Here is a 23,456-nt window from a genome sequence, read left to right on the forward strand (position 1 = left end):
GGAGTCAGGAAGGCGAAGAACTGGAGCATGCCCCTGCTGTTGTGGGCCTGGGTCCTTGTTCTGTCGCCTCAAACAGGGAAGTACATCAGGATAGTGATTGTTCTCCCCTGGCTTTAGGCTGGTAGGGGGTCATGTTGGACCTGGCTTTTTGACAGGGACATCCCCAAACTTTTTGCCTCCTTCCTCCTATTTTTTCTGACCTGTTGTTGTTGGCTTTTGACCTCTGGGCACTTTACCACTGCTAACCAGTGCTAAGGTGCATATGCTCTCTGTGTAAATTGTACTACTGATTGGTTTATCCATGATTGACTATTTAATTTACTTGTAAGTCCCTGGTAGAGTGCACTACATGTGCCTAGGGCAGGTAGATTAAATGCTACTAGTGGGCCTGCAGCACTGGTTGTGCCACCCACCTCAGTAGCCCCTTAACCCTGGCTCAGGCCTGCCATTGCAAGGCCTGTGTGTGCAGTTTCACTGCCACTTCGACTTGGCATTTAAAAGTACTTGCCAAGCCTAGAACTCCCCTTTTTCTACATATAAGTCATCCCTAATGTGTGCCCTAGGTAACCCCTAGAGCAGGGTGCTGTGTAGGTAAAAGGCAGGACATGTACCTGTGTAGTTATATGTCCTGGTAGTGTAAAACTCCTAAATTCGTTTTTACACTACTGTGAGGCCTGCTCCCTTCATAGGCTAACATTGGGGCTGCCCTCATACACTGTTGAAGTGGCAGCTGCTGATCTGAAAGGAGCAGGAAGGTCATATTTAGTATGGCCAGAATGGTAATATAAAGTCCTGCTGACTGGTGAAGTCGGATTTAATATCACTATTCTAGAAATGCCACTTTTAGAAAGTGAGCATTTCTTTGCACTAAAACCTTGTTGTGCCCTTCAATCCACGTCTGGCTAGGTTTAGTTGACAGCTCCTTGTGCATTCACTCAGACACACCCCAAACACAGGGTACTCAGCCTCACTTGCATACATCTGCATTTTGAATGGGTCTTCCTGGGCTGGGAGGGTGGAGGGCCTGCCCTCACACAAAGGACTGCCACACCCCCTACTGGGACTCTGGCAGACAGGATTGAGCTGAAAGGGGGCTTGGTGCATTTCTTAGACACTCTTTGAAGTCCCCCCCACTTCAAAGGCACAACTTAGTATAAAACAGGGCCTCTGCCCTACCTCATCAGACACTTGCTGGAGAAGAAACCTGAACCAGAAACTACATCCTGCCAAGAAGAACTGCCTGGCTGCTCAAAGGACTCACCTGTCTGCTTTTCTACAAAGGACTGCTGCCTTGCTGTTGGCTTGCTGCCTTGCTGAACTCTTGCCTGGCTGTAAAAGTGCTCTCCAAGGGCTTGGATAGAGCTTGCCTCCTGTTCCCTGAAGTCTCAGGACCAAAAAGACTTCTCTCTTCCTCTTGGACGCTCCGTGCGCCGAACTTTTCGACGCACAGCTTGTTCCGCGGCAAGAAAAACGCCGCACACCGACGCTGATCAACGCGACGCCTTCGGGACGACCGAAACATTGACGCACGGCCTCGCAAGGACAACGCCGCCCGACTTCCCGGGAGAAATCGACGCGACGCCTGCCGTGAGATCGAAACTTTGACGCACGGCCTCGCAAGGACAACGCCGCCCGACTCCCCAGGAGAAATCGACGCCTGCTGTGAGATCAAAACTTTGACGCATGGCCTCGCAAGGACAACGCCGCCCGACTCCGCAGGAGAAATTGACGCGATGCCTGCCGTGAGATCAAAACTTTGACGCACGGCCTCGCAAGGACAACGCCGCCCGACTCCGCAGGAGAAATCGACGCGATGCCTGCCGTGAGATCGAAACTTCGACGCGCAGCCCCGCAGAACGATGCGCAGCCGGAAAACAAGCAGGAAAATCCATGCACAGACCCGGGACATCTGGTAATCCCCGCGACCCACAGAAAGAGACTGTCCGCGCGCCGGAAAACGATGCACGACTTCCCCGCGTGGAAAATAACGACGCAAGTCCGTGTGGGCTGGGGAGAAATCGACGCACACACCCTTTTTCCACGCACCTCTTCCTTTGTGGCCCTCTGAGGAGATTTTCCACCAGAAACCAGGTACTTTGTGTTTGAAAGAGACTCTGTTTACTTTCTAAAGACTTAAGACACTTTCTATCACTTTACAGTGATATCTTTACAAATTCGTATTGCAACTTTGATCGTTTTGACCTGAAGATACCCAGATAAATATTATATATTTTTCTAAATACTGTGTGGTGTATTTTTGTGGTGTTATGCTATGGTGTTGTATGATTTATTGCACAAATGCTTTACACATTGCCTTCTAAGTTAAGCCTGACTGCTCGTGCCAAGCTACCGGAGGGTGAGCACAGGCTGATTTTGGATTGTGTGTGACTTACCCTGACTAGAGTGAGGGTTCTTGCTTGGACAGAGGGCAACCTGACTGCCAATCAAAAACCCCATTTCTAACAGTCTTCTTTAAGACTTTGGCACCACATTTAGGATATGCACTGACAGATGCCCTCAAAAGCAGCTCTAACCTTCCACTGCTAACCGACTCCTTTAACTATCTACAGTTTTATTACTCTACCCCTATTATATATCCCAGTCCTAAAACTTTCTGAGGTTTCCACAATGTGGTGCATGCAGCAATTAAAAACAAACAAAGAAAATGCATGCTAAGATTGGCAACTTATTCTACACAGGCCAGCCTCTAATATGCCCAGCACCAAATAAATGGTCTGCTCTAGTCATATTTAAATGCCTAACAACTCTTTACAACCCTATGCAAACATTAGCAAGACTTTTAAATTACACAAGGTGTCAAACTCTAGTATCGTAATGCCTGTGATCTGATAACCAGTGTCAGCTGGAATATTGCTAACTTAAATTCGGGTTAACAATATCTAAACTTTATTCCTGCAAACTGGTTAAATTAAATGCAGTGTGGATGTTCATCTAGTGAGTGGCAATCTCTGAGGCCATTAAGGCAAGTGCAGCATGACTAACCTTATACCCCTTCACTTCTGACTCGTTCTCCAAAGCCTTAACTTGGTCCCACCGAACGATGATTTTGGAGTCTGAGGAGTTCCAGCTGACGTTCCCGGGGGGCTGGCTTGGTGCTGTGGCGAGAAAGGGAACATGTACACATTTAATTGCAAAGACTGTGAGAAGGGCTAGTCACGGTTTCATTTAAAGAGCATGTCCAACATATTTACTGTTCTACTGCATTATACAGGGGCCAATAACACTAGTAAGATAGGACTCCTGCTTGTTACTATTATGTACAGTGAGACAGGGAATTTCTGGTTGTGAGTCTCAGATCAAGTTGTTGTGCTTGTGAGTGTTTATAACACTCAGAAGACCCAGAGTAAGTCTATCTTGTGGCACTTCATTGCAACACCTGAAAGAGAGAGAGAGAGAGAGAGAGAGAGAGAGAGAGAGAGAGAGAGAGAGGAAGGACTAAGCGTACAGGTGACAGACCACAACAGAACATGTTTAAGGTAGATTAAACCACACTTAAAAAACAACCAATCAACCAGTTTTCAGCTGACATGACGCACAAGGGACTTGGGTGAGTAGGGACCCTTTCTCGCCCACTTCCCAGCAGACCATGCGTCTGGGTTTTAATGTGGTTCGTCAAGGTCTTATCTGGATTATTAGAGCCACGTGTGTGCTGGAGAAACAGACATCAGATGTTTCGTCTGCAGATAAGGTGGGCGGCATGAAACAGTATCAGTTTAATTGCAAGAAATCAGGTTGTACGCGAGCCTGAGCTCAAACCACAGCTTGCAAAATAAAGGCAGTTCAACTACATGGTCAACTGGGATCCTGAACAAGGTTGCCTTTTGTTGGGTGGCCTAAAACTGTAGCAAACAATAGACGACTGATAATACAATGAATGCTTGAATCATGACCTATGGTAGAATAGGTAAGTCTTCTAGCAGGATAGAAGAGGTGTATGGAATCAGGTATCAATGCCAAAAGTTTGCTTCTAGTAAGAATTGGTCAGCAACATCACAGAGTCACAAACCACGGATATGGAGTCCTTCATGAAGAAAGGCACTTGAGCACAGTTTTGCTTTTTATTGTGAGGTAATGCTGGCATTTGGATACAGGACCCCAAAAAATATGCCCTCAGAGAACTGTCACTTTGATCAGCTGGGATGAGAGAGAACAAGGGGTCAGGGCTGTGGCACGCCAGGGATTCATAAGAAACCACGTTAAACTTTGAAGTGTATTCTGTGTGTTATTCTCTTAAATGGTTGGAACTTTTTTTTTCTTGTGGTTAATTTGGAATACTTAAATGTCAACTAATGTAACCAGTCTAACTTAATCATTCTTTACTTTGTTATTTGCGATGTAAGTCATGATTAAGGGCACATTCATAATTGTGTGTCGCCTTCATTATTTATTTACCCTTGTGCTCTGTACAAGGCCCTTATGCCACCTTTTGCTCTCTTCGGATGGTTGTTACTCTGAAGCGAGGGGCGGTACGATTATAGGAGAAGGGGACGTAGAAGGTGAAATAAATTTAGGGAGCAGAAGAGACCGTGGCATAGAGAGGAAGTTGGATAGAAAAGCATTGTAGTTTGGAAGAGAACGCTCAAGGCGGCAAGAAGTGTAAAGATAGTATTAGAGCTAAAATATTACTAATAAAATTGTGTGACAAAACAAAGAGAAATAGTGTATGTTTAAAGTGAATTCTGAAATAATGAAAAATGGGTATTTTTAAAAGCATAGCCTACTCTGGCAATAAATATAGTTATTTCGAAAATAATGATTGATAACTGTCTAATGAGATGTATTTTATGTTTTATTAACTGAGAGTAATGAAAAAATAATATTTACATGTTCATAAAATAAATACTTTAAGTTTTATGAAATGTTGTACACTGCACATTTTACTGCGTTTTTAAACAGGCCTATGTTAAGCTAATGCAGATGAAATAATGAGATGTTTAGAAATTGCTGATGTGGATAAATAGTCACTGGTACTGTTCTGTCCTTCCTGAAGCATCCTGTGACCTGGAAGGAAATGTACTAATATTGAAACATTTGTTTAGTTCCTGCCGTATAGTGTTCCACACAAAACAATGGCTTTCAGTAGTTTTATGTAGTTCGCAACATTTTATTTCTGTGACAGAAACAGGTAATGGCAGTTGAAGGAGCTGAACCAATGAAGGAGAAAAGAACACAAGAAGTGCAACATGGAGAAACATGCTTTAGTTTTAATTGATTCTGTCCAACACCATATGATAGTCTAACCAATGGCAGAATATCTAGTTACCTTTGTGGGACTTTAATATTGTGATGTAAGCTTCCACTTTGAGGAGACTTTGCTTTGTCCTTTGCTGTGTTCAGATGTGCTTTTATTTCTGTTAGTGAAATAATGTGCTATGTGCCACTGACAGTTCAGATGCATTAAGGCCAAATATTACTGAACTGTTCCCATATATGTCACTGTCCACTGAAGATGACCAGACGATGCTCCACTGAAGAAGACTTCGTTGCCTGTTGAACCCGTTAAGGAGAGGTATAACATAGTTTGCACATTTGTATTTCTTGCAGGTTTTCATGCTTTCTCATCTAGAAACCCATCCGCTATTTTTGCTAGCGCCATAGGTAGATGTTTTCCAAATTACTTTTTGCCTTCTTTTACTTTTTGCATGAAGATGCTTAATCTAATTAGGGCAATAGTTAGAATGTCACATCCTGAATTTAGCTGTGCAAAATAACTGATGGTGAATAATACATCTGTGTGACCTCAATGCATTCAATCTCAACTCTGCATTTGATATTGCTGTTATTCTGTATTGTGATTCCTAAGTGCCTATTAATTCATATTCTGTCAAAGCTGAGATTCCTTGGAAGGTTTGGTTAACCTGTGCTATTCGTGTATCTTTATAACTTGGTTTTGTGCATGATTTATGTGATCTTAGCATTGTTAATCTAAAGGGCAATACATTTTTGAACTTTACTAAACTGGTGTGGTGATTCATGGCCAAATAGGTCATGGTATGTTTAAATTACTGACTCTAATGTTGATTAATGATGGTATTGTTTGGTTTTGTTTATTGTTAACTTCGGTTTGTTCAGAGCCAAACACTCATACCTATCTGAGTCCAAAGGTTCATACGACCTCATGAGGGTAGATGGTTGGTTACCCTAACGTGTCCCCTATAAAATAAATTGTTAAAACAAATATAAGGTAGGATGCACCCACAAAAGAAAGAACAGTTAAAAGATCTAGGTTAAAGACGAGAATTCTTCTAACTCTTGCCCTTTAGGGAGGACAATGTGACTTTTGAGTTCTAACCTTTGTTTTGGATGTCAGCGGGTTAGCAATTAGCCAATAAGGCAGATAAAGTCTATGTTATGCAGACACATGCTTCTTCTGAGTTCCTTAAATGATGGGAGGACTGGTCCATTCAATGGGTCTTTTATTAACAAATACTTTTTCATAAATTGATTTTTACACAAACAGTTTGGTGCTTTTACAGGTATTAAATTTCAAAATGTGGGACTTAATCACTGTATTCTCTCTTTGTAGTATTAAGTGCTCCTTGGATGGAGAGGGTAAGACTACTGGTGACACCTATTTAGGTTCACTTCTATAGACTCCCTGGGCACACTGATTGTTAGGATAACAATGAAGCGCCAGGGCGCTGATGTTTCTATTGAGTGCACCACGTATTTTCTGAACCTGACATTACTCAGTGTGATCTGTAATCAGGTGTACTACTCTACAGGTGGATTTTGTAGTTTTTCTGGAAGCTATTAATTCAAGAACACTTTCGTTCACCTTGAAATAATGTCAACAATTGCCATTGATTGGGCTAACACATTAAATAGTAGACTAGGGGATAACAGTTTGAGTGAGGGCAGAATTATGAGTACGTATGATAGGAAAGCACAGGGCTTGTTTCAACAGTGCATAATGTTTCCATCTATTCTTTGTGCTGACCTACAACTGTGGATTGCAAATTGACCCATAACATGCCATACCTTATACATGCTTCTTTATGTCTCCAGTGCATTTACAGGTTTGACAGGTGACCACCAAAAACATGCTAGTCTAAAACCATAGTTTAGCAGGTAGATTTGCACTTTAAGGCAGAGAAACCGTGCATTGAACAACTGCACCTGGGTAAGTACACAAGCACAGGTTGTGAAGATGTTTGATACGCTAGAAACATACCAGTTATCACATTTGTAAATATTTTGCTGAAGAGGCCACGGAATATGTATGGAGATCATATACATGTCTGGACTGGTTACACACAAACCCCAAGATTGTTTACCCATCACCATATCAAGAACATTAGGATACATCTGGACTTTCTTGATAATTGCGGGCTGGCAGGGTGGCTCTTGGTAAACTTTTCCCAAGCCAAGTATTGTATAAGGTGTGCCATCCATGTCCATTATGGGGACAATCTCAGACAAATTGGAAATATTCATAAGCCACGAGGCAATACCCTTTCTTAGGTATATTGCTCCATGGATGGACTTCAGGGGGTCCATGCACAGGCTAGGCAGAGAGGGCGGAAATGTGTAGATGACCAGGACAATGTTTAGTTGTTAAAATGAAACTTTTAATACCCGAGCAATGATGAGGGCTTTTAATTCTGAAGGATGAGTGAATGTAGCAAAAGAGTTGGGTCTTAGTGCATATACAAAAGAAAATGTTTTTGTGCAGCTTGCCGGATCCTAAAATGCAGGCATTAAAATGGTCACAAGGAATACTTTTTAAGGTATTTTAGGACCTCATAATGCTTGCAACTTTAGCATCAGTATTTAATAACCTAACACAGAATATGATCAGGCTATGACTGTGCTTGGAAGCACAGGGACTAGACTGTGTGAACCGGCGTTGGCTGTTTGTCTTTAGTACGTAGTGCTGAACAGACCCTATGATTCGATGCAGTCTACGTGTGCTGACTTACAAATGGTACCTTATTACATAAGGGTCAATTGTGCTGTCCAATAGTTCATATGCTGGTTAACAGCTAAGAGCCCAGGAAGTTAAAGTGGACTGCTTAAGGAAAGCTCAACTTACTGCTCACCTGATTGCTAATAATGCATATCTCTATCTGTTATAGATATTGAATACTTCCATTAATTTACTGAATGTGAGTCATGCAAAGTGGCCATTTATTTATCTAGCCATTGACTTGGAGTGTGTCTGAAAGGGAGGATTGTTAAATAGATACATATGAGTATAAACACAAAGTCAGCTCTTGCACATGTTTTATTAGCATTATCCTATAGGTGGTGTGTTGCCAAGTTTGTACATCTACACTGTTAAGCTCTTGTGTGGAAACTATCAATCTGTGCAAAGTGTGTAGTAGAAAAGAACCAGATGTTCCCATTTCAGAGATTGTGGTTCCAATGGCAGACTGGTGGTATTCAGGTAAACCATTCAGGGAACATGGCGGACAGAAATTGCCACACAACCAAGTACTTACGTGGCTTGCGCATCGTTACATTGATGATGGCACTGGACGGACCGGTACCAGCAGTGTTGAAAGCCTTGACAGCTAAGAGATATGACTCACTGCCTTTCAAGTTACTGATTTTGATGGAGGTTTGATTTCCGATGGTTCTCAGTTTTCTGGCGTTCTCTTCCTTGTCATCGTGCCTCCAGTATCGAACCTATAAGAACAAACACCATCTCAGAAATGCATATGTGCTAGAAGTGATGAGAGGTGTGTGCACGGTGAGAGCTTCTCTGCAGGACTGTCACTCAGGGGCTCTATAGCTGAAGGGCTATTGAACAGAAGTGCTGTACTGAAGAGTGACCATATTCAGGACCCAGCACAAGGTCTTTAAGTCAAGGCTCCTGTTCTGAAGGACGGTCTGTCAAAAGGAGACTTTATACTGAAGGACTGCCATACAAACATGCTGTGCTGCAGAGTGACCATATACAGGCTGTGACCATATACAGGCTGATATACATACTCAGTTCTATGAGGGACTGTCATACATAGATGTTCTATACTGAAGGACTATCATACAGATGTGCTGGACTGAAAACTTGTAACATCTGGGCTCTTTCTCAACGTTTGTAATACAATGACTTGCTTTTTCTTTTTTACATTGATCAGTGGCCCAGCTTTGATCGTTTGACCATGATGCTCCAAACTCAACAATATGTCCATCATGTGGACACTAGGAGCTTGTTGTTCGAACCTCGTATCCCTGGATCCTTCCTTTGTTCAGATTCTCAGGCACAGCGACCCAGGAGACCTCCATGTCCGATGCTGACAGACTTCTGGCAAAGACAGCTGGGGGGGCTCTGCTGGGCTCTGAGAGACAGAAGAAGACAGAACCTGGAGTTACAGTGTGCTGACCTATGGACTAACTACTCCTCTGCTCCCATGCAAGTACTGATGTGATTATTGATGCAGCTTGGATATACTGCATGAATGAATCCTTTAGCCTGAATATTAATGGGACACAATATTGAGGGCAAAGTATCAAAATAAATATATCAATAGGTAGGTTTAACTATTTTAAACCTAACTCCACATACATACACTGTTAGAAATTGGGTTATTGGTTGACTGGGGTGTGAGCCCTGGTGAAGCAACAGCCACATTCCTGATCAGGGTAAGGCACCAGCAATTCCCAAGTTAGCCTGTACTCACTCCCTGGTAGCTTGGCAAAGAGCAGTCAGGCTTAACTTACAGGTGATGTGTAGAGTATTTGTGCAACACTTCAAACAGTAAAACAGAGAAAACACCACACAAAAAGTTTCAAACACTGTTAGAAAAATACAACTTCTTTTAATAAATAAAGCAAGACCAAACAACAAAATTACAGCCAGTAGATCCTGAGACATGCAATTTTAAAGATTTAAGTGAAAATATTGCTTAGAAGTGCAAAGCACCAACTGTGGGTATCTAGTGTCGTCAGACCAGGACAAAGTCACAAGTTCAGGCCAACTACACTGTAGTGCGGTCTGGCTACAGGGAGCCACTTGGGACTGCTAATGTCCTGTTCGGCATTGAGGCTGAGTCCAGCTTCTGTGTCCCATCCTGCCAGTAATGGCCCATTAACTCACACCTAATCTCCCATTGTGTGTGGCTGTCTAGGAGGAATGCACAAAGCCCAACTGCCAACTACACCAAGTCATGTGACGCAGGTAGGCTGCAGACACCAAAATGGCTATGGAAAACAATTTGAACTTTCTAAAAGAGGCATTTTCAGAACTGTAACTTCAAATCTGACTTCAATATAAGACATGCCTTGAAGTAGTGAAAATGAGTTTAAGATTGTTTCACTGCCAGTACATGTAAAAGTTAAAGGTGCATGTCCAGCCTTTTAAATACACTGCATCCTGCCCTCTGGGCTGTCCAGGGCCTACCCCAGAGGTGACTTCTTGTATAAAAAGAAAAGGTTTGGCCTGGCAAATGGTTTATTTTGCCAAGTTCGCATGAAGTTTTACACTGCACACACAAGCTCTGCAATGGAAAGCCTGAGACATATTAAAAGGGTTTCGTAAGTGGATGGCACAATCAGTGTTACAGATCCACTAGTAGCATTTAATTTACCTGCCCTTGGCACATGTAGTGAACTTTACCAGGAACTTATAGCTAAATTAATGATGCCAATTGGGTATAAGCAATATTTCCATGTTTAAAGGAGCACTTTAGCACCGGTTAGCAGTGGTAAAGTACTCAGAGTCCTAAAGCCAACAAAACAAATTTAGCAAAAAGTAAGAGGAGGAAGGGAAAAAAGTAAGGGAGTGACCCTGCAGAAAGAGCCATTTCCAAAGTATACCTACACTTTGCATATATTTTCAATGTACCCAGATGTGGAGTTATGAATAGTTAACCTTTACTTCCCTATTAGCACTTACTTTTCCATAGTTACCCCTCAACATTCTGTCCTCGATGCTCTTGTCCCATGTTAATCTGGGGGATGGTATTCAGTAGTACAATCCTGCACGAGCACATGGTTGACTGCAATTGCTTGTGACAACAAGTCACGTATGTTCACAACATATGGCAGACTACTCGCACAAGCTCTGCTTTCCCACTGCATTGTATTGGCAGCCTCCGGTGTCAGTGTTGCGGCATGTGTGAAGTGCGAACCTGTACATCGCAATGGTTAATCCCACACACAAGATGAAGAGTGACTCCTAACAGCCCCAACAGCAAAAATGTGAATTTCTTTTTCAAAACTATTTAAAGTATACATAATATATTTGGAATGTACAAAACAAATACCAAACATCTTCAATTACATGTTTAACTGGTAACACATACATATGTTATTTATTTTCACTTTGCTCATCTACACGCCACACATCATTAAGACATTCATACAGAAAATCTAAAAATATATATCCAAAGCCAATAAAATGGAACCTGTCCACTTCTCCATTAATGCAGAAAGAAACCCTGGATCTAAAGCTGCCCACTAATCTGAACAGCAATACTACTGTTGGTACACTGTATCCCTTATGAGAATGATACACATAATATTAAGTTCTACAAGTATTCAAAAGCTCATCTTCCAGGATACATTGTCAATGTTTTGGGCCATCAGGAAAGTAAAGGCCTTCTTCTTCAGGATGAATGTAAATGAAATGTAGAACTAGGGCACGCTCAGTGCCATGGTTCTGATACAACAAAGCCACACTACGCGGCACATTTACACGAAAGTAGTGCATCGGTCCCGGTATGCCACTTTTCTTGTGTCATTCCTGCCCCACCTAACAACACCATGGTAGTGCTGTATTTACAATTTGCACACCATGGTGGTCATTAGGACAGTAGCGTCAACATTTTTTATGCTACTATGGTGCTTTACTGCACTAGCGTCAAAAATGTTGACGCGAGTGCATCAAAGCACAGGGAGGCCCATTGATTAAAATGGGGCGTCATTTTAACACCTGCTCTGAGCAGGCATTGAAAATTATGAAAAACATGGCACAGTGAAATTTTGTAAATTTCACAAAGCAATTTTTTCACTCCTCCCTCCGTCGGAATTCACCCCTTGCATACATTATGCCTGACGCAGGCAGAATGTGGCGCGAGGTGTTGCAAAGTGGTGCAATGCAAGCATTACGCCACTTTGTAAATACGGCGCGGGGGTGAAGCCCCCTTAGTGGAGCCTTAGCGTAAAAAAAAAAATTAGGCTATGGCGGCGCACGGTGGCGCTAGGGGCTTGTAAGTACGCCCCTAAATATGAACAATTCAATTACGATAGTGTCTCCAACAGATGAGAAGAATGCCACTTTATTAAAGGAAAAACAAAATATGGGAGCACTTCACGGTCAGACAAAAAATCTTTCAAAATCATAGATGAATGACAGCCACTCTACCTTGATGAATTCTTTCTTTGCAGCTCTATGTAGAGCAATAAACATTATTGAGTGGCTCAATTAATGATGCAAAAATAGATTATGTACTTGAGCTCCCTCGTGAGCAGCCTCCGATAGGCCGAAAAAAATTAACAAACTAGAAGGGACCAACACAGCATAAAGGGTCCACATCACACTGTCCAGGGAAGATGAGGTTCAAGTCAGCCCATCATATTAATTAATTTTAAAAAAAAAAAACGCTATTCTTTTAAGTGGCAGTAGTGTAAAATAGGCACTGTTCACCTTATCTCAAACATTTATGAAACTAAAACATTTTCATTTTCCTAAAATCTGTTAAATTTCAGTGAATAAATAGTTGTATTTTTAAAAAACTCTCTGATGGTGTCCTTTCCCACTTATGGGCCTGAAACATACAAGAGCAGTTTGGCCTATTTTCTTTGAAAACTCTGTCTAGCCATCAGTATTAAATTATGGATACTTGATACCAATGAGAAATTACATGGAAGGAATGTCCGTGTGCTTAGAGGACAAGGCATGTATAATTCTGACGACCAACAAACACTAAATAGGTTAAAAAAGCTAACTGTCTTAGATGCTCTGCCAATAGCTGAACCCATTGTTAAAGGCCCTGAACCCGAGTTACTGCCCCGAGCCACTCCATTATCTTCAATAGCGCTCCCAATGTTTTAACTTTCTCATGATCTAGGGATACTAAGTTGGTTTGCACAGTTTGTCTTGTAAAATACTCCAGTCATATTAGCAATATATTTTGTACTTCAAAATTTTTGACCACACAGCCATTTAGAATTTTAGAACGTCGTCCTGCATATCAACTGGAAGTGATAAGAAAGTAATTGCATCCATGTGTATACTTTCCCAGATGTTTTGCTTCCGGGTGCATAACCTACACCGCAGGAAAACCTTCACACACATCATTTTAGGGTAAATCTAGCACCAGCCCTGGGGTGATGGATGAGCAGACAACTTCAGTGGAACTCCTGTGCCCGGAGCTTGAATGCTTCAGGCTCTGAAATTCTATGAAACAAAAACAGGAGGATGCAGACAGTAAGATCGTATGCCTGTCACAACAATTAGATGGCTATTATCCATGGAAGCCTTTTACAAAATTCTATCCCTTGGTGCTTGGAGAAGACTTCAGTGGGCTCATCGCTTGCTGCTGACAATTGTGGTGGTGCGGAGGTCATGAATTTGAATCCCAGCAAAGTTGGCTCCGTCTTATACCTTTCCTCAAATTGTAATATCTATTGTTTGCATCGTTTAGAAATTGCAGAAGAGCTGTGTTAAAAAAAAAAATTATACTATTATTTTAATTAGTGACAAGTGAAATGATAGCATAACCCTCTCACACAGATATAGGAAGCTGTCCGAAAGTCCAAGCTCCCGCTGAGTACACCTGGGAGCGCAATTTGTTTTATACAACTCCTAAACTTATGAGATTCTGACCAACTTTGACGTCCACCACGAATGCAAAGTTTATCAACTTTGTTCAATTTTACCTGTAGGTAAAAATACTTGAACAATATGTTTTGAGGAAAAGTATTCCACCATAGCTTTTCTTCCTGAAAAATGCTCTCACTAGAAGTGAATTATTTTAGGTATTTATTAGCACTTGGTTTAAAAACCTCTCAACATTCACAAGGGTTGAAAGGTTTTGAAAAAGATCACAAATGAATAGGAAAATCTTTGGAATTCCCCCCATGATTATACATGCAGAAGTGTAACCCCAGCACATACCCTGTTCCTGTGAAGACAGAATGCTGTTCATAATGCAGAATCTTATGTATTATCCGACATACATTATGCAGAAGACCCAACTTATCAGTTACAGAACGTGTAACATGAATGTAATTGCCTCAGGCAACTGCCCTTTTTGAAAGGGAGGTGGTCGAGGGTGTTGTACATCTACATCTAATTACAATGTCTATTTACGAGATTGCTTTCCCGAATGAACAGAATTGGGTTTTTTATATGCACCATCAGTGCTGGACTGGATTGCCGGCACTCTGGCACGGCCAGATGGCCCAGCCTGAAAGGCCCTGTGTGTAGACTGATTGATTATTTGGTTACATGGGCCATGATGGCAGCAAAGAACCTGGCCCACACAATGCTTTTAGGATCATCCATGTGCCAGTCACCTTCAAAAAATATTAGCAGTGGGAATATCTATAGCGTCCAATAGAAAATCACCGCATCACAATCCAGTGATACAGACTGACATGGAATATTCTGGAAGTGGACAAAGCCCCATAAATGCTAGGCATCTGGTTCACAACAAAATTAGTAAATCTGCACCTGGAGGTTTACACCCTGGCATGGGTGGTGAATTACTTGTTTCAGGATTGACATGGGTTTCGCAGGCTATATATTGGAACATGTGGCACTCACAATTTTGCGGGCTTATTTATGGGAACAATTTGTGATATTACAGTTGCGTAAAGTGGCGTTTCGACATGCACAATTGTACATAGTGCTTGACTGCACATGAGGAAATACTATTTTCTTTGTTGAGAGGTTTTTATTTTTACAAAATGTCCACTTAGCTAATACTTTTCATCTGGAGAAGCCCTAGCACCCAGCCAGAGCGACCCTTGACCCTGCTCAAGCAGGCTGCTCCCCTGCACCGCGTGCCGGTGCTGCAGCTGCTCCTGGTTACCCTTTTTGTTATTTGTTCATTTTCGGCCCCGCCGCTGCGTCCCTGCGGCCCCGCCCCCTCCCTCTACTTCAAGTTACCTTCTTCCCACCGCTGCGTCCCTGCGGCCTTTCCCCCCCTCCCCCCACTTCAAGTTACCTTCCTCCCGCTGCTGCGTCCCTGCGGCCCCGTCCCCGCTCGCCCATTCGCTGTCCCCTCCCTCCTCCGTGCTGCCCCTCCCTCCCACCTCCCCTTATATGGAAGCCGCTGCGCAGTGAAGGGGAGCGACCCTTGACCCTGCTCAAGCAGGCTGCTACCCTGCACTGCGTGCCGGTGCTGCCGCTGCTCCTGGTTACCCTTTTTGTTATTTGTTCTTTTTCGGCCCCGCCGCTGCGTCCCTGCAGCCCCGCCCCCTCCCTCCACTTCAAGTTACCTCCTTCCCGCCGCTGCATCCCTGCGGCCCCGCCCCCTCCCTCCACTTCAAGTTACCTTCTTCCCACCGCTGCATCCCTGCATCCCCACCCCACAGACGCGCAGCGGGTGCACTGCTGGCGCGCCAAAGGCGCACCTAAGGCAAGCCTGTCAGCACCCGTCCGCGCCCAGTTCGCGCCCAGACCGCGCCCAGCGCCAGGACCCCTGGTCCCCAAGACCACCACGGCCAGCAATGCCATTACACCACCAGCACCCTACGCGCACGCAACACCAGACAAGTACACGCCTGCTTCCTGGCCTCCCCTAAGCACACCCAGGGACCCTTCACCTGCCGGAACTGTAGCCTCACCAGCCTCCAAATCGCCAAACGTCCTGCTGAGCCTGACCGCAACTACATCCGATGGATCCTACTTAACACCTGCTCCGCACGCAAACACGCCGTCGAACTTTGGAACCAGGTCGATACCTCCACCCCGGTCGTCGCATTCCTGACGGAGACCTGGATGAACAACTCCTCGGCCCCAGACATCACCATAGCCATTCCAGATGGCTGCAAGATCACCCACAGGGATCGCACCAACGGAGTCGGAATTGCCATCGTCCACAAGAACACCATCAGGGTCACGACCTGAAAATACGACACCCCTAGCACCGCCGAACACCTGCACTTCCAGATCCACACCAACCCCAACACTACCCTCAGATGAAGCCTCATCTACAGATCCCCCGGCCCACGGCCTCAGTTCTGCGATTCCATCACTGACCTTGTCAGCAGGCACGCCCTAGCCTCCGACCTGAACTTTCACCTGGAGAATAACAATGACCCCAACACCACCACCCTAATCGACAACCTCGCCATCCTCAGACTCAGACAACTCGTCACTACCCCAACACACTCCGTGGCTGCACGCTGGACCCCGTCTTCTCCGCTAGCCCCCACGTCACCTTCAGCCACACCACTGAACTCGTATTGGAGCGACCACCACTGCATCCACTTCACCTTCCAGAAACCCACCACGCACCACCGCACCCAACAGATCCCCCGCTGCAACTGGAGCAAAATCAGCCAAGACCAGCTGAACACCAGCCTTGCCTGAAAACCACACACCAAACCCACCAATCCACGACCTCGCAGCCTGCAACCTCTGGCGCTGGATCGACGACTGTGCCAACACTCTCACCCCGCTCAATAAACCTTCCAACAGAGGTGCCAACAAGAGAGCCAGCTGGTTCACCTCGGACCTTCAAACCTCCAAGCAAACCTGTCAGAAAATGGAGAGAAAGTGGCTCCTCGAACGGACACCAGACAACCATGCCGCCTTCAAGAACGCCATCCGCAATCACCATCACCTAATCAGATCTGCCAAGAAAACCTCCTTCAAAGACCGCCTGGACAACAACGCACACAACAGCAGGGAGCTCTTCAACATTGTGAATGAACTCTCCAACCCCAGCTCCAGCACAAATGACATCCCACCTTCACAAGACCTGTGCAACTCCCTCGCCGCCTTCTTCCACCACAAGATCACAGACATCCATGACAGCTTCAACAGCAAGACCACCCCGCCAATCACCAACACCTCAGACTCTCCACCCACTTTCTACTACGACCCCCTGCTCATCTGGGCCAACGTAAACGAAGACAACACAATCAAAAACATGGGCACCATCCACTCTGGATCTCCGTCAGACCCATGCCCGCACCACATCTTTAACAAAGCAAGTGCTACCATCGCACCCCACCTCTGCAAAGTCATCAACATCTCCTTTGAAACCGCGACCTACCCCGAGAGCTGGAAGCATGCTGAGATCAAACCCCTACTCAAGAAACCAATGGCGGATCCGAGAGACTTCAAGAACTTCCACCCCATCTCCCTGCTCCGATTCCTGGCCAAGGTTATCGAGAAGATCGTCAACAGACAACTGACCCACTACCTCGAAGAAAACAACATCCTGGACCCATCCCAGTCAGGGTTCCACAGCAACCACAGTACTGAAACCACCCTCAGCGCCGCCATCGATGACATCAGGGCCCTGCTGGACAACAGTGAAACCGTGGCCCTCATCCTCCTGGACCTCTCGGCTGCCTTTGACACCGTCTGCCACCGCATCCTACGCACACGCCTCCACAACGCAGGGATCCGGGACAGAGCTCTGGAGTGGACCACCTCCTTCCTTTCTGGCAGAACCCAGAGCGTCTGCCTCTGCCCTTTCCGCTCCGGGCCTCCGAGATCATCTGCGGCATTATCCAAGGTTCATTCCTCAGCCCTACACTTTTCAACGTCTACATGGCCCCGCTCACCCGCGTCGCCTGGCTGCACAACCTCAACATCATCTCCTACGCCGACGACACCCAACTGTCCTCTCCCTCACCAAGGACCCCCTCACTGCCAAATCCAACCTCCACAAAGGAATGAAGGCTGTCGCCGAATGGATGAGGAACAGCAAACTGAAGTTGAACTCAGATAAGACGGAAGTCCTCATCTTCGGCGCCAACCCCTCAGCCTGGGACGGCTCCTGATGGCCGACCGCTCTGGGAGCAGCCCGAACACCCACCAACCACGCATATAACCTGGGCATCATCCTCGACTCAACACTCTCCATGACCAAGCAAGTCAGCGCCGTCTCCTCATCCTGCTTCAACATCCTCCGCATGCTCCGCAAGATCTACAGATGGATCCCCACAGATACAAGAAGAACAGTCACCCAAGCCCTCGTCAGCAGCAAACTTGACTACGAAAACACCCTCTACGCAGGAGCCCCAGCCAAACTCCTCAAATGACTGCAATGCATACAAAACGCCTCTGCACACCTGATCCTCGATGCCCACTGCCACAGCCACATCACTCCCCTTCTGAGAGACCTACACTGGCTCCCCGTCAACAAAAGGATAACCTTCAAGCTCCTCACCCACGCACACAAGGCGCTCCACAACACCGGTCCATCCTACCTCAACAGACGACTCACCTTCTACACCCCGTCCCGCCAACTCCGCTCAGCCAACCTCGCCCTTGCCACCGTCCCCCGCATCTGAAGAGTGACTACCGGAAGCAGATCCTTCTCCCATCTCGCAGCCAAGACCTGGAACACCCTTCCGTTGCCCTTACCACAGACCGAAGACCTGCTGACTTTCAGGAAGCGGCTCAAAACCTGGCTATTCGAGCAGTAGCAGCACCCTCCCCCCACCTCAGCGCCTTGAGACCCTCACGGGTGGTAGTGCGCTCTACAAATACACTGATTGATTGATTGATTGAGCACCTATATTCCACGAATTTTGGTAATGTTCCCTTCTTTTTCACACCCTGGAAAGGGATGTGTTCCATCCTTCAGCAGGAGTAAACATATGACTGTTATCCCTGTCAGCCTTCGGGTTGTCTTTCCCCACAGTTTTTTCCTACTTGTCTCCAATTGTTGCTGAAATTTGTTTTTGTTGGCCTTAGGAATCTGAGCAATTTATCACTGATAACCAGTGCAAAGTGCTAGAGCTCACTCCCTTAAACATGGCTTTCATAGGCATATACCCAAATGGCATATTTAGTGTACTTATAAGTCCCTTGTGCACTGGTATACCATATACTCAGGCCTGTAAATTAAATGCTACAAGTGAGCCTGCAGCACCTATTGTGCCACCCCCATATGAAACACCTTAAAATAGGTCCCAGGCCTGCCACTGCAGCCTGAATGCAGTGCTACACTGCCATGTTGACTGGGCATTTAAACGCCCTTGCAAAGCCTCAAACTCCCCTTTTATTACATATCCATATCCAATTAGGAATTCACAACACTAATAGCTCTAACTCGAGCAAGTGCAAGACCCATTGCATTGTAAATGCTTGTTGACTGTTGTGATGCCTCCCCCTCCCATAGAATAACATTGGGGATTAATTATTACATTTAATAAGCTGTAATTCTTAATTGGGAGAAGGTAGCAAAGTCATGTTTGATATCTATAAAATTGTAACGATAATCCCTCTCTAATGGTAAGATCAGAGTTTTCATTACAATTTTGAAAATGCTACTTTTAAAAAGTTGGGGCCATATTTATAGCAAAGTGGCACAGTGCAGAGTAGCAATTCACTGTGCTGCGTTCCACTGCATCACTGGTAAAGGGCAGGAATGTGCAGTATTTAAGGCATATGGCAAATTTCTGTCCTTTCCACCCATGTGAAGCACAATTGGCTGCCTAAAGCCAATGCAGGCACCCTTGCACCAAAGTGCAAGGGTGCCCACATGACATGTAGGATTGTGTTTGTGCAGGAAGTGACACCTTCCTGCACAAAAAGAATCCTACGAGGCATATTTCTCCATCTATGTGTGCTGTAGAATGCAGCACACATAAAAAGAGGAAGTAACGAGGAGAACTAAAGATATTTTTCCTATGTTACGCCTCTCCTGAGAAGGCGCATCTTTTTGGTGCATTCCCAGGTTTACTAGGTTTGGTAAATCTGGGAATGTGTCAAAAACCATGGGAGTTGTGTGAGAACACCCCCTCAAAGCCCATGGAATGCCTCTTTTGTGCAGAGTAATGCAATGCAATGATTTGTGCTGCATTACATTACTCCAGATTTTTTAAGCCATTCAAAGCCATGCAAGGTGGCTTTGTGTGGCTTAAAAAATCTGACCGAGAGGTTTGAGTCATGCTTGTATCATGTTGCGTGGCACAAGAATGACACAAAGCTCTCATAAGTATGCCCCTTGGTATTTTCCTGTCCTTAGCCCTTTTTGCCTGCAGCCAGTCGTCAGTGACATGAATGGATGGAGCTGACAGTTAGACTTTGTGAATTCCTCTCAGACAGTCACACAAAAGAGGAATTAGGTGTGCCTCAACGGGCCATCTGCTAGCAGGATGGGAGAGGAGAGCTGAGCACAGCCCCACTTTACACCTGAATAGCCTGTGCTCTGCTTTTACACAAAGGGCCTAATAACACTGTATTTTCACTGAATTCAGTTTGGTGCCAGGGCATGGGAGTCAGGAAATTCCATGCACTTCAAATATCTTTACCAAAGCTTCTTCCACCTTCCAGTAAAGGCAAGGTATAGAAGTAGGACCTTCACCCAACTTCTTCAGTACACTTCTGGACCTGTGGATACTCTGCCAGGAAAAAGGACTGTTGTGCTTCTACGAGGACTGCCAGTCTCCTCGACTGCTGCTCTGAAGGAACTGCTACCCTGCTGTGCTGACCTGCTACCTCCTGCCCTCTTTCCTGGAGAAGACAAACTTTACCAGACATTTCATCTTGAACCCAGGACCCAAGAGTGACTCCAATGTCTAGTCTGCAAGTCTCCAGATGTGAGGCTCAGATACATAAAAGACTCCACAACCTGCTCCTGGACCTAGCTGCAGCAAGTTTCTGACCCCTACGTGGCGCCTCTCAGTTCCTGGACCCTTGGTGTGGCACATGGGCTCTTAAATCAAACTTTTGAACTCTTCATGCTCATGAATAAGCAAGTTCGCACCAGAGTTGTGCAGTTCGCACTGAAAATCAAAGCAAGCCACCTTCAGCCTATCTCTTTGCACAGCATCATTGACAGCCCATGAGAGACAGCCAACGCGAAGCTCCAGCTGGACCATCTGGGATGTTCGGTTTGCTCTTTACGCCATTCCAACAACTGCCCGCAATGCTCTCCTTGCTCTCCGTGATCCTCTCCACTTTGAACACAACTCTAGGCACAAAACGTAAGAATATAAAACTTCAACATTACTAATATGGTATTGTATCCGACCTGTGCTCCATTACGGTCAGCCTGAACTTTTGACTCTGACCTGGTCCAGCACAACCAGATAACCCAAGCTGGGGTTTTGTGCTTTTTGATGCCTTTTTCACTTACATTTTTCAAAATTCATAACTCTGGTTCTACTGATCAGATTTTTGCCTTTTTAGTGTCAAATAATTTATTAAAATTGACTCTGTTTTGTTAAGAAAGATTGGGATTTTTCTTGTTTGGTGTTTTCATTTTACTACTGTTTGTGTGCTGCATAAATAATTTACACATTGCCTCTAAGTTAAGCCTGACTGTTTTTTGTGCCAAGCTAACCAGGGTTAAGCAAAGACTCATTTAGTGACTTTTTGTGATTCGCCCTGCAAGAGATTGTGGCTGTTGTTTTATCAGGGTTCCCAGCCAACCAATAACCCAGTTTCTAACACTGATCATATCCAGAGTGGGAATGCGCGAATTACAGAATACCAGCAAGTCTCCAGTTCGTAGGCATTCTCAAACTTGCCAGGGACACACCATCCTGTATCACCACTCTCCACCCTTTGAGTAAGATATAATGTGCAATGATGTTCAATCGTGAGATAACACTATACATGATCAAAGGGGTTTACACAGTCTCTATCATTTGTACAATAAAAAGTGTTGAAGCCGAAAGTTTTTCCTGGAAGCCTGACATCACCAATGAAAAATGTTGGAGTTTAACATCAAGGCTGTCTTGGGATAACTGCTAGTCCCAAAAATGAGTGCCAGTGGGCCCTACTGGTAGCCCCCGGCTCCAATGAAGCGCTGGGTTTACAAAGGAGAGCCCATCTTTTGTGCCCATCTTGCAGTTGCAAATGGAGCCTTGCATATGTACAGGTTTGCCTTGCATGCAGAAATACCCTTGTGAAGGTGCTCCTCTCTATTTTTATTACAGTCACATTTATTCTTTTGCAGTCCAGGTGGCTCATTAAGGCAAAGGAGAACCTTGAGGTCGCTTATACTGCTCCATGGGGTGGGGGCATGATGGGCACATTTGTTCTGTGTAAGAATGTAAGGAACCCTGGGAGGAGATTAGTGGGCAGGTGGATTTTAAAGCTCGTGGAGAAATGGGCTCACAGGTATTTAGAAAGATATGTTAAGAGTGTATGGGCCAGATGTAGCAAAACTAGGTTTTGCGACTCGGAGCGACTCGCAATTTCCGAGTCGCAAAACCATATGCAGAATGGTATCTCGGACACCTTCTGCGAGTCGTTATGGGGTCGCAAAGACCCACCTCAATAATATTAATGAGGTGGGTCGCATTTTGCGACCCCATAGCGAGTCCCTGCACTCACAGGGATGGTGGCCTGCTGAAGTCAGCAGACCTCCATGTCTGTGACTGCTTTGTAAATAAAGCAGTTTTTTTTATTTATTTTGCAGCCCGTTTTCCTTAAAGGAAAACGAGTTGCAAAATAAAAAAATAACGAAACGTTTTGGTTTCATTTTTTCAGAGTAGGCAGTGGTCCATTGGACCACTGCCTGCTCTGAAAAACTCTTTTTGGCAATATTCACAAAGGGGAAGGGATCCCATGAGGACCCCTTCCCTTTTGCGAATGGGTTACCACCAGTGTGACACTGGTGGTAACTGCGAATTGCTTTGCGACCGCGTTCGCGGTCATAAAGCAATTTAGCATAGCGATGCGAGTCGCAAATAGGAAGGGAACACCCCTTCCTATTTGCGAGTCGCATTCACAATTTGCGAGTTGGTATTGACTCGCAAATTGTAAATGTGCATCGCAAACGGCATTTTGCTTGGCACAAACTGAGATTTTCGCAGTTTGCGCCCTGCAAAATGCTTTCTACATCTGGCCCTATGTGTTCTGTAGTACTGGAAAAAGAGGTTGATGGGCACAATTATTATCACTAAGACTGTGACATAATAACCCTTCAATTCACAAACATGGAGGCATTTGAAGTGAAGTATGACACGTAGACCAAGAGAAGTGAGTCAATAACTATTTTTTATGATTAATATATCCTAAGGCCAAGATACAGGTTCAACTGAGCCCAGAAGACCGCGTCCAGTTCTCAACGACTACTCTCAGTGTCATCCCAGTATTTGTTTACAGAATCTTATGTCATAAGCTAATAACGGGTGATGACATATAAATTAAATACACACAGAGCAAAGACACGTAACTATCCCACAGCATTCTAATGCTAGGGCCATGAACTCGATTCCTACCATAGAAAGAGCAATGGTGCCATCTAGTGATCGAACAATGCTGAGACAGGCTTGTTTTCAATAATCGTACATTCTTTTTTTTTATTTAGCTGCCAACATCCTCTTAACAACCAAGTCTC

The 23,456-nt window shown here is 44.9% G+C and overlaps 1 protein-coding gene across 3 annotated transcripts in view; it reads right to left on the reverse strand.

Moving 5' to 3' along the window:
• Positions 1–23,456, reverse strand: part of LOC138258996 (contactin-4-like) — a 789,032-nt gene that overhangs the window by 36,926 nt on the left and 728,650 nt on the right. For all 3 annotated transcript variants that reach the window (XM_069206362.1, XM_069206361.1, XM_069206363.1), the window contains exons 19-21: positions 9,190–9,305; positions 8,466–8,652; positions 3,004–3,116 (exon numbers count right to left, since the gene is read on the reverse strand). In XM_069206362.1, coding sequence (XP_069062463.1) covers positions 3,004–3,116; positions 8,466–8,652; positions 9,190–9,305 — 416 coding nt within the window. The remainder of the gene's footprint in view (positions 1–3,003; positions 3,117–8,465; positions 8,653–9,189; positions 9,306–23,456) is intronic.

This window comes from Pleurodeles waltl, chromosome 9 (genome assembly GCF_031143425.1).
Source record: "Pleurodeles waltl isolate 20211129_DDA chromosome 9, aPleWal1.hap1.20221129, whole genome shotgun sequence".
Taxonomy (NCBI): domain Eukaryota; kingdom Metazoa; phylum Chordata; class Amphibia; order Caudata; family Salamandridae; genus Pleurodeles; species Pleurodeles waltl.